Source organism: Ranitomeya variabilis, chromosome 4, assembly GCF_051348905.1.
Source record: "Ranitomeya variabilis isolate aRanVar5 chromosome 4, aRanVar5.hap1, whole genome shotgun sequence".
In the NCBI taxonomy this organism is placed as follows: domain Eukaryota; kingdom Metazoa; phylum Chordata; class Amphibia; order Anura; family Dendrobatidae; genus Ranitomeya; species Ranitomeya variabilis.
Window position 1 is genome coordinate 134,569,687 of NC_135235.1, and position 15,740 is coordinate 134,585,426.

Genomic DNA, 15,740 nt, shown 5'->3' on the forward strand with positions numbered 1-15,740 from the left:
CGTCCGATCTCAATTCCAGCCAAATCTGCGTTGAAAAACTAAAACAGTGCTCCTTCCCTTCCGAGCTCTCCCGTGCGACAAAACAGGGGTTTACCCCAACATATGGGGTATCAGCGTACTCAGGACACATTGGACAACAACTTTTGGGGTCCAATTTCTCCTGTTACCCTTGGGAAAATACAAAACTGGGGGCTAAAAATAATTTTTGTGGAAAAAAAAGATTTTTTATTTTCATGGCTCTGCATTATGAACTGTAGTGAAACACTTGGGGGTTCAAAGTTCTCACAACACATCTAGAGAAGTTCCTTAGGGGATCTAGTTTCCAATATGGGGTCACTTGTGGGGTGTTTCTACTGTTTAGGTACATTAGGGGCTTTGCAAATGCAATGTGACACCTGCAGACAATCCATCTAAGTCTGCATTCCCAATGACGCTCCTTCCCTTCCAAACTCTGCCATGCGCTCAAACAATGGTCCCCCCCACACATATTGGGTATCAGCATACTCAGGACAAATTGTACAACAACTTTTGGGGTCCAATTTCTTCTCTTACCCTTGGGGAAATAAAAAATTGGGGGCAAAAATATTGTTTTTGTGAAAAAATATGATTTTTTATTTTTACTGCTCTGCATTATAATTTCTGTTAATCACTTAATGGGTCAAAGTGCTCACCACACATCTAGATAAGTTCCTTAGGGGGGTCTACTTTCCAAAATGGTGTCAATGTTTAGGCACATCAGGGGTTCTCCAAACGCAACATGGCATCCCATCTCAATTCCTGCAAATTTTGCATTAAAAAGTCAAACGGCACTCCTTTGCTTCCAAGCTCTGCCATGCGCCCAAACAGTGGTTTACCCCCACATATGGGGTATCGCCGTACTCAGGACAAATTGTACAACAACGGTTTGGGTATATTTTCTCCTGTTACCCTAGGTAAAATAAAACAAATTGGAGCTGAAGTAAATGTTTTGTGAAAAAAAGTTAAATGTTCATTTTTATTTAAACATTTCAAAAATTCCTGTGAAACACCTGAAGGGTTAATAAACTTCTTGAATGTGGTTTTGAGCACCTTGAGGGGTGCAGTTTTTAGAATGGTGTCACACTTGGTTATTTTCTATCATATAGACCCCTCAAAATGACTTCAAATGAGATGTGGTCCCTAAAAAAAAATGGTGTAAAAATGAGAAATTGCTGGTCAACTTTTAACCCTTATAACTCCCTAATAAAAAAAATTTTGGTTCCAACATTGTGCTGATGTAAAGTAGGCATGTGGGAAATGTTACTTTTTAAGTATTTAGTGTGACATATCTCTGTGATTTAATTGCATAAAATTCAAAGTTGGAAAATTGCGAAATTTTCACAATTTTTGCCAAATTTCAATTTTTTTCACAAATAATGGCAGGTAATATCAAAGAAATTTTACCACTATCATGAAGTACAATATGTCATGAGAAAACAATGTCAGAATCACTGGGATCCATTGAAGCGTTTCAGAGTTATAACCTCATAAAGGGACAGTGGTCAGAATTGTAAAAATTGGCCGGTCATTAACGTACAAACCACCCTTGGGGGTAAAGGGGTTAAAACAGATATTCATGCTAAACAAAAAACTTAATGCATCACATTCCCTAGTGTTTATGTTAGCATAATTTTTCAAATATTTTTGTAAGGATAAAAGGATTAACACTTTAGTAGCAATTTTTCATTTTTTTAAAAAAAATTTACGAAAGATATTTTTAGGGACCAATTTAGTTTTGAAGTGGCTTTTAGGGGGGCCAGACTTTGAAAAAGCAAACACATACCATTGTTAAAACCGCACCTCTTGAAGTATTCAAAACTATGATCCGGAAGCTTGTTAACCCTTCCACTTCTTCACAGTAATAAACACAAAGTGAAATGAATGTAATTTATTTTTTCTTCACTGAAATGTTACTAATATCGTAACTGGCCATGGTTGTTCACAGACCCTGCGACCATTGATTTGCCTCAGGTTGCCATGCCAACCATCAGGACTGCACGATCAAGAAGTGCTAATGACATTAAAGAGGGAGCCCCATCCCTATGTTAACCATTTAGATTCTGCAGTCATTATTGACAGAGGAATCTAGAGGTTTAAACACCTATGTTGGGTGCTAACCCTGATTGTGGCCTATGCAGCAATTGTCAGCTGTACTATACAGCTGACACATGCATTTTCTTCTACCGGGGGCTGCTTCTGGTCACTAAAAAGACATAATGGCAGTCACTAGGTGGATATGACTGGCATATGAAACATAAGGAATTTTCTCCTACAAAAAATCATGCAAATATAAACTATAAACTGATTATAGCTTTATATGCGTAATGGTTCTAAGGAATGATGCCTCCATAATCTGAATCTGATGGAGGAAACCTTTATAGATCTCTTTAGGAAATTGCATGCATGTGGACGTATAGGACGGACCCTTATTAATGTATGGATGATGTATTATGATTTTATATTTCCCAGAAAATTGCCATGTGAAGACGCATTGGTGGCACTGGCCCATTGTCAAAAGCCATCATTAGCGCGTGTGCAGATTACTATGTTTGCCTCCACAGCAACAAATAAGATGCCCAATGGCAATGTGCAGATTGTGTCCAGAAAGTCTTCTTTCCCTCCAATCTTTATGATTATAACACACTTGCATTTACATTTGTGGAAGCTGAAAGTTCAATGTCAGTCAGACTCCTTGTTTTCGCTTAATAACATTAGGTTGAAAAATCCACATATTTATGGTGCCTGCTTATCTCTGTGCTGGTTACTCTCACAACTGAGTGCTAATCAATGTCTCACTGTTACATTGCTGTAAACGTGCCAGCATGCAGAGCGGATTCTGACTTTGGGCAGATGCAGAAGCTTTCACAGCCTCCTTCAATAATCCGTCTGAAGATGTCCACCCCCACAGGTCTGCCATGGTTTTTTGTCATCCGTTCTGGGGAATGGTTGCTCCGAGAACTGTTGCAATTTCAACAAGTAACACATAATTGATGAGAAATTAGCGAGCTGCCGAGTCTCACAGAGATACTTTACTTTCTAAATAAAATATTTGTATTCATGTGTGATACAAGTTCACAAAACATTCTCTTGGCAATTAATAAAGATTTGTATTAAATGATCACATGGAAAACATACTGAAAAAAGTATTTAAAATAAGCAAGCAATGGTGTGACTAACCCCTTAAAGGGAATTTGTCACCAGGTTTTTGCTATGTAAGCTTACAGCAGCATTATGTATAGACAGAGGCCATAATTCCAGCAATGTCTCGTTTACTGCCCTGCTTGCTGCAGTTTTAATAAAATCATTAGTTTATCTGCTGCAGATCTAGCAGTTCTCTGAATGCTGAGCTTTGTATATCCCAGCCCACATCACTGATTGACAGCTTTCTGTGTACACTGTGCACAGGCAGAAAGCGGCTAATCAGTGGTGGTGGTGGGGGGTTATACAGGACTAATAAATATGGAGGACTACATGGTAGCAGGGTTACTAGTCCTCTAGTAATAATCTCCTGCTGGTAAAACATTGACTTTATCAAAGCTACAGCAAGCAGCCCCATAAGTAACATATCACTGGAATCAGGCTCTCTGCTCATACCTCATAACTCAGATTGGGTGATAAAAACCTAGTGACAGATCCCTTTTACGGACATGGTATTTTCATTTTTGTGCTTTCATTTTTTCCCTTTCTTGTTCCAAGTGTGACGCCCCAGGGTCCTGGTTGTCACAGTGGTATTGCTTTCCTCACAGGGAGAGTGATGTCACGCTTGGACATTTTTGACAGGTAATCAGCACATACAACACCATTCTGACTTCAGGCCAGAAAGGGGAGCTCTACACCCAAAATCAGGGGAGCTGCTCTCTCTTTGGTGGGGAGGAGGAGTTAGTTGCTAGGCAGTTGTTGGGCAGTTGGAAATATTTAGACAGTTGGTGCCGGACTGCAGACTGGAGCAGTCTGAAGCAGAAGGACGGGTGAGGGGCCATACAGCCTGAGGTGCTGTAGCTCCTAGATAGCGAGATACAGAGAGAAGAACAGCCTTTAGCTAACGTACCAGAGAGCGAAGCACAGGAGAGTGACAACAGAGGAGAATAGCTGGGACTGGGCTACATCCCTGATTCAGCGCAGACACTGGTAGCCGGAAGACCCAGCCTTTTTTGGGAATCTAAGACACACAGCAGAAACCGGCAGGACAGCTGGATTATACATCACCTGTTCGCCATAACACCCAGGAGACACAGTGGCACATAGAGCCAGGGTCGTGATAGAGACCCTGTAAAAAGGCTCGAGTCACCTGTCATACGGGTTTGTGTCCCAGTTCAACAAAGGAAGGAGATAACTGGGAGGACCTTGCTACAAAGCCAAAGGCAGTAAGGGACTATAACAACACAGCGCTAGAAGGAAGGCTTTTAACTCCACCTGATAAAGCTGGACTCTGAACTCGCTTCCAACCCGGCCGCACCCTGCCTGTACCTGTGATTTGGTGCCCTGGACTGTGGCTACCTGCTACCATCAGTAAACCAGGTAAAAAGACTGCACAATTGTGTCCTTCGTTCTTTACTGCACCACTCACCATCTTCCATCTATTCATCGGGAGCCCTGGGGACCTACTTCACCTGTGGGAAGTTATACCATCCGGCTACCATAACATCACCCCAGAGGACCCCTTTACGCAGCGTAAAAAGGAAGTTGGTTATTTTTTTAGAAGCTGAAGGAACTTATACAGATAATTTTGATTAAAATTATCATCATGTTCGAGTTTACAGTGCACGCATGATGTTTTCAAATCAGAATTATGGGCTGTGTACATGGATCACTGATAATCATAATGATTTATCATGGTTTTCCAGTGTGTCCATATACATATTGTCCGTTCGTGGTTTTTGGATGATCTGTCCAGAAAAAAAAGTCAAGTTGGTAATCCTGTGTTTGCCACATGCTTTTGTGTTTGATTCTAGAAGAAGAGCATAATCATTATTTCATCCTTTTAACCCCTTAAGCCCCAAGGGTGGTTTGCACGTTAATGACCGGGCCAATTTTTACAATTCTGACCACTGTCTCTTTATGAGATTATAACTCTGAGACACTTCAACGGATCCTGATGATTCTGACTTTTTTTTCTCATCACATATTGTACTTCATGATAATGGTAACATTTCTTTTATAAGACTTGCCTTTATTTGTGAAAAAAATGTAAATTTGGCAAAAATCTTTAAAAATTTGCAATTTTCCAACTTTGAATTTTTATGCCCTTAAATCACAGAGATATGTCCACAAAATACTTAAGAAGTAACATTTCCCACATGTCTACTTTACATCAGCACAATTTTGGAACCAATTTTTTTTTGTTAGGGAGTTATAAGGGTTAAAAGTTGACCAGCAATTTCTCATTTTTACAACACCATTTTTTTAGGGACCACATCTCATTTGAAGTCATTTTGAGGGGTCTATATGATAGAAAATAACCAAGTGTGACACCATTCTAAAAACTGCACCCCTCAAGGTGCTCAAAATCACATTCAAGAAGTTTATTAAGCCTTCAGGTGTTTCACAGGAATTTTTGGAATGTTTAAATAAAAATGAACATTTAACTTTTTTCACACAAAATTTACTTCAGCTCCAATTTGTTTTATTTTACCAAGGGTAACAGGAGAAAATGGACCCCAAAAGTTGTTGAACAATTTGTCCTAAGTACGCCGATACCCCATATGTGGGGGTAAACAACTGTTTGGGCGCATGGCAGAGCTCGGAAGGGAAGGAGCGCCGTTTGACTTTTCAATGCAAAATTGACAGGAATTGAGATTGGATGCCATGTTGCGTTTGGAGAGCCACTGACGTGCCTAAACATTAAAATCCCCCACAAGTGACACCCTTTTGGAAAGTAGACCACCTAAGGAAATTATCTAGATGTGTGGTGAGCACCTTGACCCACCAAGTGCTTCACATAAGTTTATAATGCAGAGCAGTAAAAATAAAAAATCATATTTTTTCACAAAAAATGATCTTTTCGCCCCCAATTTTTTATTTTCCCAAGGGTAAGAGAAGAAATTAGACTACAAAAGTTGTTGTACAATTTGTCCTGAGTACGCTAATACCCTATATATGGGGGTAAACCACCATTTGGGCGCATGGCAGAGCTTGGAAGGGAAGGAGCGCCATTCGGAATACAGACTTAGATGGATTGGTCTGCAGGCATCACGTTGCATTTGCAGAGCCTGTGATATACCTAAACAGTAGAAACCCCCCACAAGTGACCCTATATTAGAAACTAGGCCCCCCTAGGAACTTATCTAGATGTGTTGTGAGAACTTTGAACCCCCAAAGTGTTTCACTACAGTTTATAACGCAGAGCTGTGAAAATAAAAAATCATTTTTTCCCACAAAAATGTTTTTTTAACCCCCCAAATTTTTATTTTACCAAGGGTACCAAGAGAAATTGGACCCCAAAAGTTGTTGTCCAATTTGTCCTGAGTACGCTGATACACCATATGTAGGAGTAAACGCCTGATTGGGCGCACGGGAGAGCTCAGAAGGGAAGGAGCACTGTTTTACTTTTTCAATGCAGAATTGGAAGGAATTGAGATCAGACACCATGTCATGTTTGGAGAGGCCCTGATGTGCCTAAACAGTGGAAACCACCAATCCTAACTGAAACCCTAACCCTAGCCCTAACCCTAGCCCTAACCCTAGCCTTAACCCTACCCCTAACCCTACCCCAAAACCTAGCCCTAACTCTAGCCCTAACGCTAAAGGGAAAATGGAAATAAATATATATTTTTTAATTTTATTATTTTTCCCTAACTAAGGGGGTGATGAAGAGAGGTTTGATTTACTATTTATAGGGTTTTTTTTGCGGATTTTTATGATTGGCAGCCGTCACACACTAAAAGACGCTTTTTATTGCAAAAATAGTTTTTGCGTCTCCACATTTTGAGAGCTATAATTTTTCCATATTTTGGTCCACAGAATCATGTGAGGTCTTTTTTTCTACGGGATGAGTTGACATTTTTATTGATAACATTTTCGGGCACGTGACATTTTTTGATCGCTTTTTATTCCGATTTTTGTGAGGTAGAATGACCAAAAACCAGCTATTCATGAAATTCTTTTGGTGGGGGCGTTTATACCTTTCCTCGTTTTTGGATCTGGGGCCTGCAGTGAGGAGATGCTCGGTACAAAGTGAGCATATCGCCTTGTACCGAGGGTCTCAGGGAAGCACGCAGGGAGCCCCCTCCCTGCGCGATGCTTCCCTGTACTGCCGGAACACTTCGATCATGTTTGATCGCAGTGTTCTGGGGGTTAAAGTGCCAGGAGCAGTCTGTGACTGCTCCTGGCACATAGTGCCAGATGTCAGCTGTGATAGTCAGCTGACACCCGGCCGCGCTCCCCCCGTGAGCGCGGCCGATCGCATATGACGTACTATCCCGTCGGTGGTCATACGGGCCCACCCCACCTCGACGGGATACTACGTCATATGGGATTAAGGGGTAATACATCTTGTTTGTGGTATGCAGCGGTATACCAGCCATACTCTTCTGACCTCTGTCTGGCAATAGAGCCCTATGGTCATATTTAGCTTTCTCGGTGGACATTATGTGATAAGGGTCTTAGATATATTGTGGTTTATTTCCAAAAATTTTTTATATGGTCAATAATTTACCTCTCATGAATTAAAACTTTAATCTTCACTCATGAAAGTATATTTGTAACACTACATTCAACAGCAACATGAAATCTCATATGAATACAAGCTCTTTACGATAATTAAATTGAAGCAAAGGTTGAATCATTTTACGAAAAACAATATTATGTTGGTGATATGAATGTGATAAGAATGGATACTTACAAAGACTTCGATACTAACAGGTACTGTACTGTTTAAAGACGGTACCCCTGAGTCTTTAGCCATAACTCGCAATGTTATAACACCATTGGAAATTTGTTCATAATCCAAAGGTCGAATTACAGTTATTACTGGAAAAAAAGCACATTATTGGTCTAATGAAAATGACTGGAATAATTTATGTTCATAACAAGGATTACCAAAATATTAAATTTAATACAAGACTGGCAAAAAAAAAGTTCTAAACATAATAGATCATTAATGTAATTTTTAAATTAAAATGTATACACTTTCAGATATGTAAGTTCCCCTCAATGACCATGAAAACATAATCTTCTTTGCAAGATAATAAAAACAATATCAGCTCTTTTTTATATCCTTTCAGAGGCGTAACTACTCAGTTTTAGCTTTCTCACCTTGCTACTATGTTCTGTAACATGTGAGTCTTGGGAATCGGACGTTGATAAGGGCTGCTGGCTCTTTCTTTCATTCTGCCGCGTCCTCTGCTATATTTTGTTGCGTAACTACCCAGGCCCGGGAGGTGAGGGGCCTGCCAATGTCAGCAATTACTTCAGCTGAATGTGCATCTGAGGACGCGCATTCAGCTGAAGTGTATCACTGTGCATAGAACCATTGGGTCCATGCGTGGTAATACACGCTGCTGTCAAATCAGAGGCAACAGCTGATCTTTGAGTGCATGTGACTGGGGGCACATAGTAATGGAGGACAACCGGCTGTGCAGTATACTATATGGAAAAGTATGGGTAATGTATTATACTAATTTGGAGGACTAGGTGCTGTGCATTATACTATATAAAGGACTAGGAGCTGTGCCTTATATTATTTGAAAAATATGGTCTGTGTATTACACTAAAATGTAGGACTATGATCTGTGCATTACATATGGAGGTGCATTATACTATATGGAGGAATATGGAGGTGCATTATATTTGAAGTACTATGGAGGGTGCATGATATATATGGAGGATTGTGGGGTGCATTACGCTATATGGAGGACTATGGGATGCATTATACTATTTGGAGGACTATGGGGAGCACATTATACTGTATGGAGGACTATGAGGGGTGCATTATACTACAGGAAGGACTATAGGGGTGCATTACACTATATGGAGGACTATGGGGGTGCATTATAGTATAAGGACTATGGGCTGTGTATTATACTATATGGAGGACTTTGGAGAGAGTATTATATTTCTGCTATGAGGTCCCATAACTTCTATGTATGCTACTGGTTAGTATAATGTTTTTTTTTTCTATACTAGCAGCAGAAATTGGGACATATAACCGGATGGGAGATATATATAAGGATAAAGGACATATACCAATATGGGGGACATATATATGTCAGAGTGGGGCCCATAATAAGGGACTTATACCAAGATGGAGGATACAGTGGCATGTGATAGTTTGGGCCCCCTCTGATTAAAATTACTGTTTTTTGAGAACAATTAAGCAAGTTGAAGATGAAATGATATCTAAAAAGAATAAAGTTAAAAATTGCACATTTCCTTTAAGTTTTAGGCAAAAAAAATATATTTTCATCTTTTCCATTTCAAAAATTACGAAAAGGAAAATGAGCCAAAGCAAAAGTTTGGGCACCCTGCTTGGTTAGTACCTAGTAGCCCCCTCTTTTGAAATGATCAGCTTGTAAATGCTTTTTGTAGCCAGACAAGACTCTTTCAATTCTTGTTTTAGGGATTTTATTCCATTCTTCCTTGGAAAATTCTTCCATTTCTGTGAGATTCCTGTGTCATCTTGCTTGCACTGCTATTTAAGGTCTAGCCACAGATTTTTAATGATGTTCAGATCAGAGGACTGTGAAGACCATTGTAAAACCTTCAGTGTGTGCCTTTTGACATAGTCTATTGTGGATTTTAACGTGTGTTTAGGATCATCATTATCCATTTGTAGAATCCATCCTCTTTTCAACTTCAGCTTTTTTACAGTTGGTGTTATGTTTGCATCAAGAATTTGTTGAAATTTCATTGAATCTATTCTTTCCTCTACCTGTAAAATGTTCCCTGTGCCATTGGCTGCAACACAACCCCAAAACATGATTGATCTACCCCCATCATTAAAGGGTTAATGATGTTCTTTTCCTGAAATTCTGTCCCCTTTTTTCTCCACATATACCTTTGATCATTATGACCAAAGAGTTCTATTTTAAGCTCATCGGTTCACAGGACTTGTTTCCCAAGAGGACGAGGCTTGTATAGATGTTCTTTTGCATACTTCTGATGCTGAATTTTATGATGAGGACACAGGAGAGGTTTTCTTCTGATGACTCTTCTATGAAGGTCATTTTTGTGCAGGTGTCTCTGAACAGTAGAACAATGTAACAACTCCAGAGTCTGATGAATCTTTCTGAAGGTGTTTTGCAGTCAAGGGGAGTTCTGATTTGTCTCTCTGGCAATCTTACTAGCATCTCTCACAGAAAATGTGCTTGGTCTTAGAGACCTTGTCTTGCCCTCCACTGTTACTGTTAACTGCCATTTCTTAAATACATTTCAAACTGATGAAAGGGAAACTTGAAAATGCTTTGTTATCTTCTTATAACCTTCTCCTGCTTTGTGGGCCTCCATTTCAGAGTGCTAGGCAGCTGCTTAGAAGAACCTATGGATGTTGTTTTTTTTTGGTACAAGGTTAGAGGAGGCTGGGTTTTTATAATCCTGGGGGATTTATATCACCTGGCCTTTCCTAATGATCACAGAGGGCAAGCGATAACAGGTTAATCAAGGTCTGAAACCTTGGTTAGATTTATCTGACCATACAAATCTCCAAGATTGCTAAAACTTTTGCATCTATACATTTCACTTTTTGTTATTTTAAAATGAAAAAAATTAAACATTTTTTTTTACTAAAATACAAAGGAAATGTGTCATCTTTAACTTTAGTCCTTTTAAAGATCATTTCATCTCCATCTTGCTTAACTGTTCACAATAACAGTAATTTTGACCAAAGGCTCCCAAACTTTTACATGCCACTGTATATATGCCAGGATAGGGCCAGTATGAAGGACATGCTGCATGTGGGTACAATCTATTAGTGATTATTTTGTCCCCATCATTCTTGGTCAGCCTGCATAAAAGAAGCCAGTAAATAAGCAATAAACAAGTTAAATATAGCCAATTGCTGTTCATTCAATAGTTTAATATCAGTTTGAGTAAATGTACCATACATGTTTCTGTGTGATGATGCCATATATTAGTATTTGGGTTCCCACTATTAATTTTTGCCATGGACCACACTGTCTAAACCTGGGTCAGTGACTAGGCAGCAATTTGTAAAACTTTTTCACATAGTGATATTTAGAACTATATCTAATATATTGTCTAGTCTCACTCACCTCCATAACCTTCAGAAATTGTGATCTCAAAAAAGTTTCGGAATGCTGAAGCTTCAGTAATGCTGTAAGTAATTAGGTTATTTGGAGGGGAATCCTCATCGGTTGCCTAAATATAAGGAAACAATAATCTTACTCAGTAATTTCATTGCCTATTTGCACACATAACTGTAACCTCTGAAGTCTGGTTTGGATGAATGGAAAATTTATTTTGGAAAGTAAAGTTAAGGGAAATGTATGGCTGATTAGGGTTGCATGGAGTTATACTGCATTTATTTAGCTTCCAATAAAATTCAAAGGTCGATTGTAAAGAGTGTTCTACATTGTGAAGCCATGTTGGTGCTAAAATCAATTTCACTGTAAATAAAAAGTAAGTAGGAAAGTAGGACAAGTTACGAGAAAGGAAATCAAAAATATATTATATAAATAGTAGAAGCTTCATACATGGAAGCTAAAAGTGTTGGAATCTGTTCATACACTGCAGTAGACAAAGTAATAGGAAATTCTGCTTGTAATAGTTGGAGGTTTTGTCACTGATGTGGGGTTCTCTCCAATGAGTGAAAAAGCCTGTTTGTGAGCAACTTTTTCAACAACTAATCAGAACAGATCAAACAATGGATCCAATTTAGTTATAGCAGATAAAGCACTGTACAATTGTTTTAATTTGCAGTTAGCAAAAGGCAAATGTTAAAATAAAATACTAAAATGGGGGATATAGTGTTCAAAAAAGTAAATACTTTTTATGATTATTTATTTTTAACATTTTTATAAAGCCCAATCCAAGTGTATGAAGACATTACAATCATGTCTGACCCAGCTGGGCTATCCTATTATTACATCAAAGCCAATAGCTCTGTAGCATTTATGAGAACAGGAGAATCAGGCTGCTAGAAAACAATAAGAGGCCATGCTTGGCAGTGGAATTTTACCAATTGGACTTTGTGAGAAGCTGATTAGAAGCAGTATGTTACTTACTATTCTTGCTAATTTAGGGTGATTAATATGCATAAAAGGTTCAATTGAGTGGTTAGAACCTGTTGTGAATAATCAGCATACTTGGCCTTAAATGTTAAAGAGAAAAAAAGAAAACAAAGTCTGAGCCAAGAAGAAAGAGAAAAAACTTTTTGTGTGTTATCTTTTTCTCACCCTAAGTTTGATCACTGTGATCACAGATGGTTCATTCTCTCTTACTGCTCCAAGGTAGGAATCTTTCTGAAAGATGGGCACATTGTCATTAACATCCAAAACATTGATGCGCACACGACCTGTTGTCTCTTCACCTCCGCCATCTCTGGCAATCACAGTTAGGGTGTAGCGCTGAGTAGTCTCAAAATCTAGTCGAGCAATTAGTATAATTATCCCAGTGTCCTTATCGAGTGTAAACCTACAAGAAAAATACAAAATGTTTACAGTGAATACATATATAAAATGCCAGAATAACAAAGCTACATGTATTCTCTTCCTATGCACAGTATTACATTTTTGCCTAATCTTTTAGTTTTTGTCTAAAATTAAACAATTTTTTTTAATTAATTTATTAAACAATGTAAACAATTTTACAAGCAATGTTAAGTATGAAATGATACTTCAAATAATCTGTCATTGAGAGGATTAGCTTCATACTGGATGGTTTGATTGGCATTGCTGTATATTGGGTCTTTATGTCCTGTCAAAATGACTGTTGAAATGCTGTAAGAAGCAGGAAGTAAGACATCAAATCAACTTTGAAGGTTTCTTTCTAGTACTACATTGGATTTTTTCCCTTTCAGAATCACTAGAATTCTTTGTGGCATGGCCTTTGAAAACATTTCTTAAAGGGAACCAGACAGATGATACATGCTGCCCAATCCCTGGGCAGCATATATTAGGCCCTGGCTGTATGAACTCAACCAGGTATGTTCTACAAAGAACTGCTACAGTATTTCAGAGAAAAACATAATTTGAAAGCTGGGCACTGACACCACGCAGTAGACTAGTTGAATAAATGGGTCCTCGGTGGGTTCTTCTCTCCCAATGCCCAGTAGTGAAAGGTTTCTGCCTATGCATGCACATACGTTGGTCACTGTTGGCTTTTATAGTTTTTCTATGAAAAGCTACAGCATTTCAGAGTCAAAAATACCTGGCTGAGATCATACTACCAGAGCTTGATACATGCTGCCCATGAATTGAGCAGTACGTATTAGCTGTAAGGTTCCATTTAAAAACTGTGGTCCATATTTACATAATGGCATCACTGTCGTTGCCGATATATTGGTCACCTGTAGTATGTGTAACATACAGAGCAAAAGCCATTCTTTACAGATCACTTCTGGTTAACAGATGATTCCATAGCATGGGACCACCTCTTCTTACCCAGAACTGGATTACTCTAACAGGGTATATGAAAATTGTTTTTAAATGGACAATTGATGCAGTATTTTCTATGAAAACACTGTAAGACTATGTGCACATGTTGTCTTTTAGATGGCGGTGTACCAGCATAGTGTTTACTGTAGGAAGACGGTTCAGGAAAATGTTAGCAATGTTAAACCTGAAGCGTCTTTTCTGTCATTCTATATATATAACATAGTGGCAGCTTCTTAGTGGAAGTCGCAAGAAGAATGAACAGGTCACTTCTTTTAGCTGCATCAGGGCTTTCAAAACTTGAAATGGTTAAAAGAATTGACAAAAGACAGAACTAATGCACAGCAATGTTGTTTGGACATTGCTGTGCTTGGGTTCATTCTTTTTTTTTTTACATTTTATTAAAAGATTTTCAGGCAGATTCCAGGCATACTCTGCCTGAAACAGACATTGTGCGCACACTGTCATTGACATAAGGTAAGATGCATCTATGGATTCACACATGGATCTATGCACACATGGATGCATCTATGGATTCACACATGGATCTATGCACACATGGATGCATCTATGGATTGACAGATGCTGCCAATACTGTTTACATAGCAGAACAGAGATACAGATTTCAAGTGGTTACAAACTGTTTGTTTTGCTATATTTCCATAGCCTTAGTAACTTAATGCATTAAGTATACCAAAAAATATTGCTCGATATTCTAACCAGTCTCAGATGTTATGGGGAAAACAGATGTGAAATCAAGTGACGTTTAATGTGTATTTAAGGTGCTATCATTATAGAAATTTCCACAGATTTGTGAAAGCAAAGCCATGTCATGTTGGCCATCGCTATCCTAGTTTTGCAAATCACATGATGTTTGATGTTTCTGGGACACATTTATCTACCTGTCTGGGTCATCACTGAAGAAGTAGCTCACTTTCCCAAATGTCCCAACATCATTGTCTGTAGCCTACAGAAAAGAAAATATAATATCAAAACTTGTTCAATTATCTCAATAGTACAGTAATAAGTACAGCAAATTATATAATGTTAGCAACAAAGCTCAATTCTCAAAAAGATACAAAATTCCACTTCACAGTGTAGCTCTTAATTACCTCCCATACTAGATCATTTCCAGTTCTCTTTTTTGCAGAAGTTCTTTACTATCTAGACTGATACCTATTGTTTTTAGGTGGAACCAGTCAGTTAATTCATTCTGCCTGAACTACTACTCATCCAATACCAATATTGGAACCGTATAATCAAAAAATGATAACTTGTTGTTTTAATTAAGTTTTTATGTTAAGCATACAGTTCAAGAATTGTTGGTAACTTTTTTACATTTTACATGTCACTATCAAATTTAAAAAAAATCCTGAAATCTTGTTGCTTTCATGCAGACCACTGGCCCGGTATATATAATGCAGAATACACTAATCACAATTGATAATGTCAAAGCTCACCTCCTCCCACACCATTCACAGTGACCTCTGTACAAATAATGGTGAATGACCGGAAATCCTCTCAAAAAGGCACTCAATGTTAATCTCTGGACTACAATTTTCAATGGTTCATATAGTTGCTGTAAAGCATATGTCAAGCATTCACTGTTCATGGTCACCTGGCAGCTTAAAAATGGAAACCACAAACAGGCTGGAGGTAGCTACGTAATTTTTCAGAACCCAGGGGTTGCCCTGACCTTTACCCTTTAACCCCTGTACAGGGATCTGGATGTACAAAAGTTTCCCTGGGCTAGGGCTACGGAGTAAGCTGCTGTTCAGTGGTGCAAGTGGAGCGCCCGCTAGGGCCATGGGGTACTCGGTACCAGGTTGGCACGGTTCTTAAAGGGGCGGTCACAGTGGCAGTGACCCGGTCCATGGCCCTCGGCCTCCAGTTAAAGGGGATGAATGGACATGGAAATAAAGTCTAATGTAGTAATGTTGGTGACGCCACCTGTGGTACTCGGCCAGTGCTGGCTGACGCTGCTTAAAGGGGTCCACTGGGGATGATGGTATTGCAGCAGAGTTGGTATAGCTGCCCACAGGTAGAGCTTAGTCCCCAGAGCTCCCAGGGCAGTTGGTAAAGGATGATAGATGATGAAGTGCAGGAAATAATTGGAGGACACAGGATTTTCAGTTTCTTTACCATTTACTGGTGAAATTGCAGTCCAGGGCACAG

The 15,740-nt window shown here is 38.9% G+C and overlaps 1 protein-coding gene across 2 annotated transcripts in view; it reads right to left on the reverse strand.

Annotated features, from left to right (window-relative positions):
• The window catches only part of CDH23 (cadherin related 23), a 1,745,895-nt gene that overhangs the window by 636,301 nt on the left and 1,093,854 nt on the right, over positions 1-15,740 (reverse strand). For both annotated transcript variants that reach the window (XR_013214534.1, XM_077259280.1), the window contains exons 14-17: positions 14,468-14,532; positions 12,369-12,606; positions 11,226-11,331; positions 7,859-7,986 (exon numbers count right to left, since the gene is read on the reverse strand). Coding sequence is in view for 1 of the 2 variants with exons in the window: in XM_077259280.1 (XP_077115395.1) it covers positions 7,859-7,986; positions 11,226-11,331; positions 12,369-12,606; positions 14,468-14,532 (537 nt within the window). In the remaining variant the exon portion in view is untranslated. The remainder of the gene's footprint in view (positions 1-7,858; positions 7,987-11,225; positions 11,332-12,368; positions 12,607-14,467; positions 14,533-15,740) is intronic.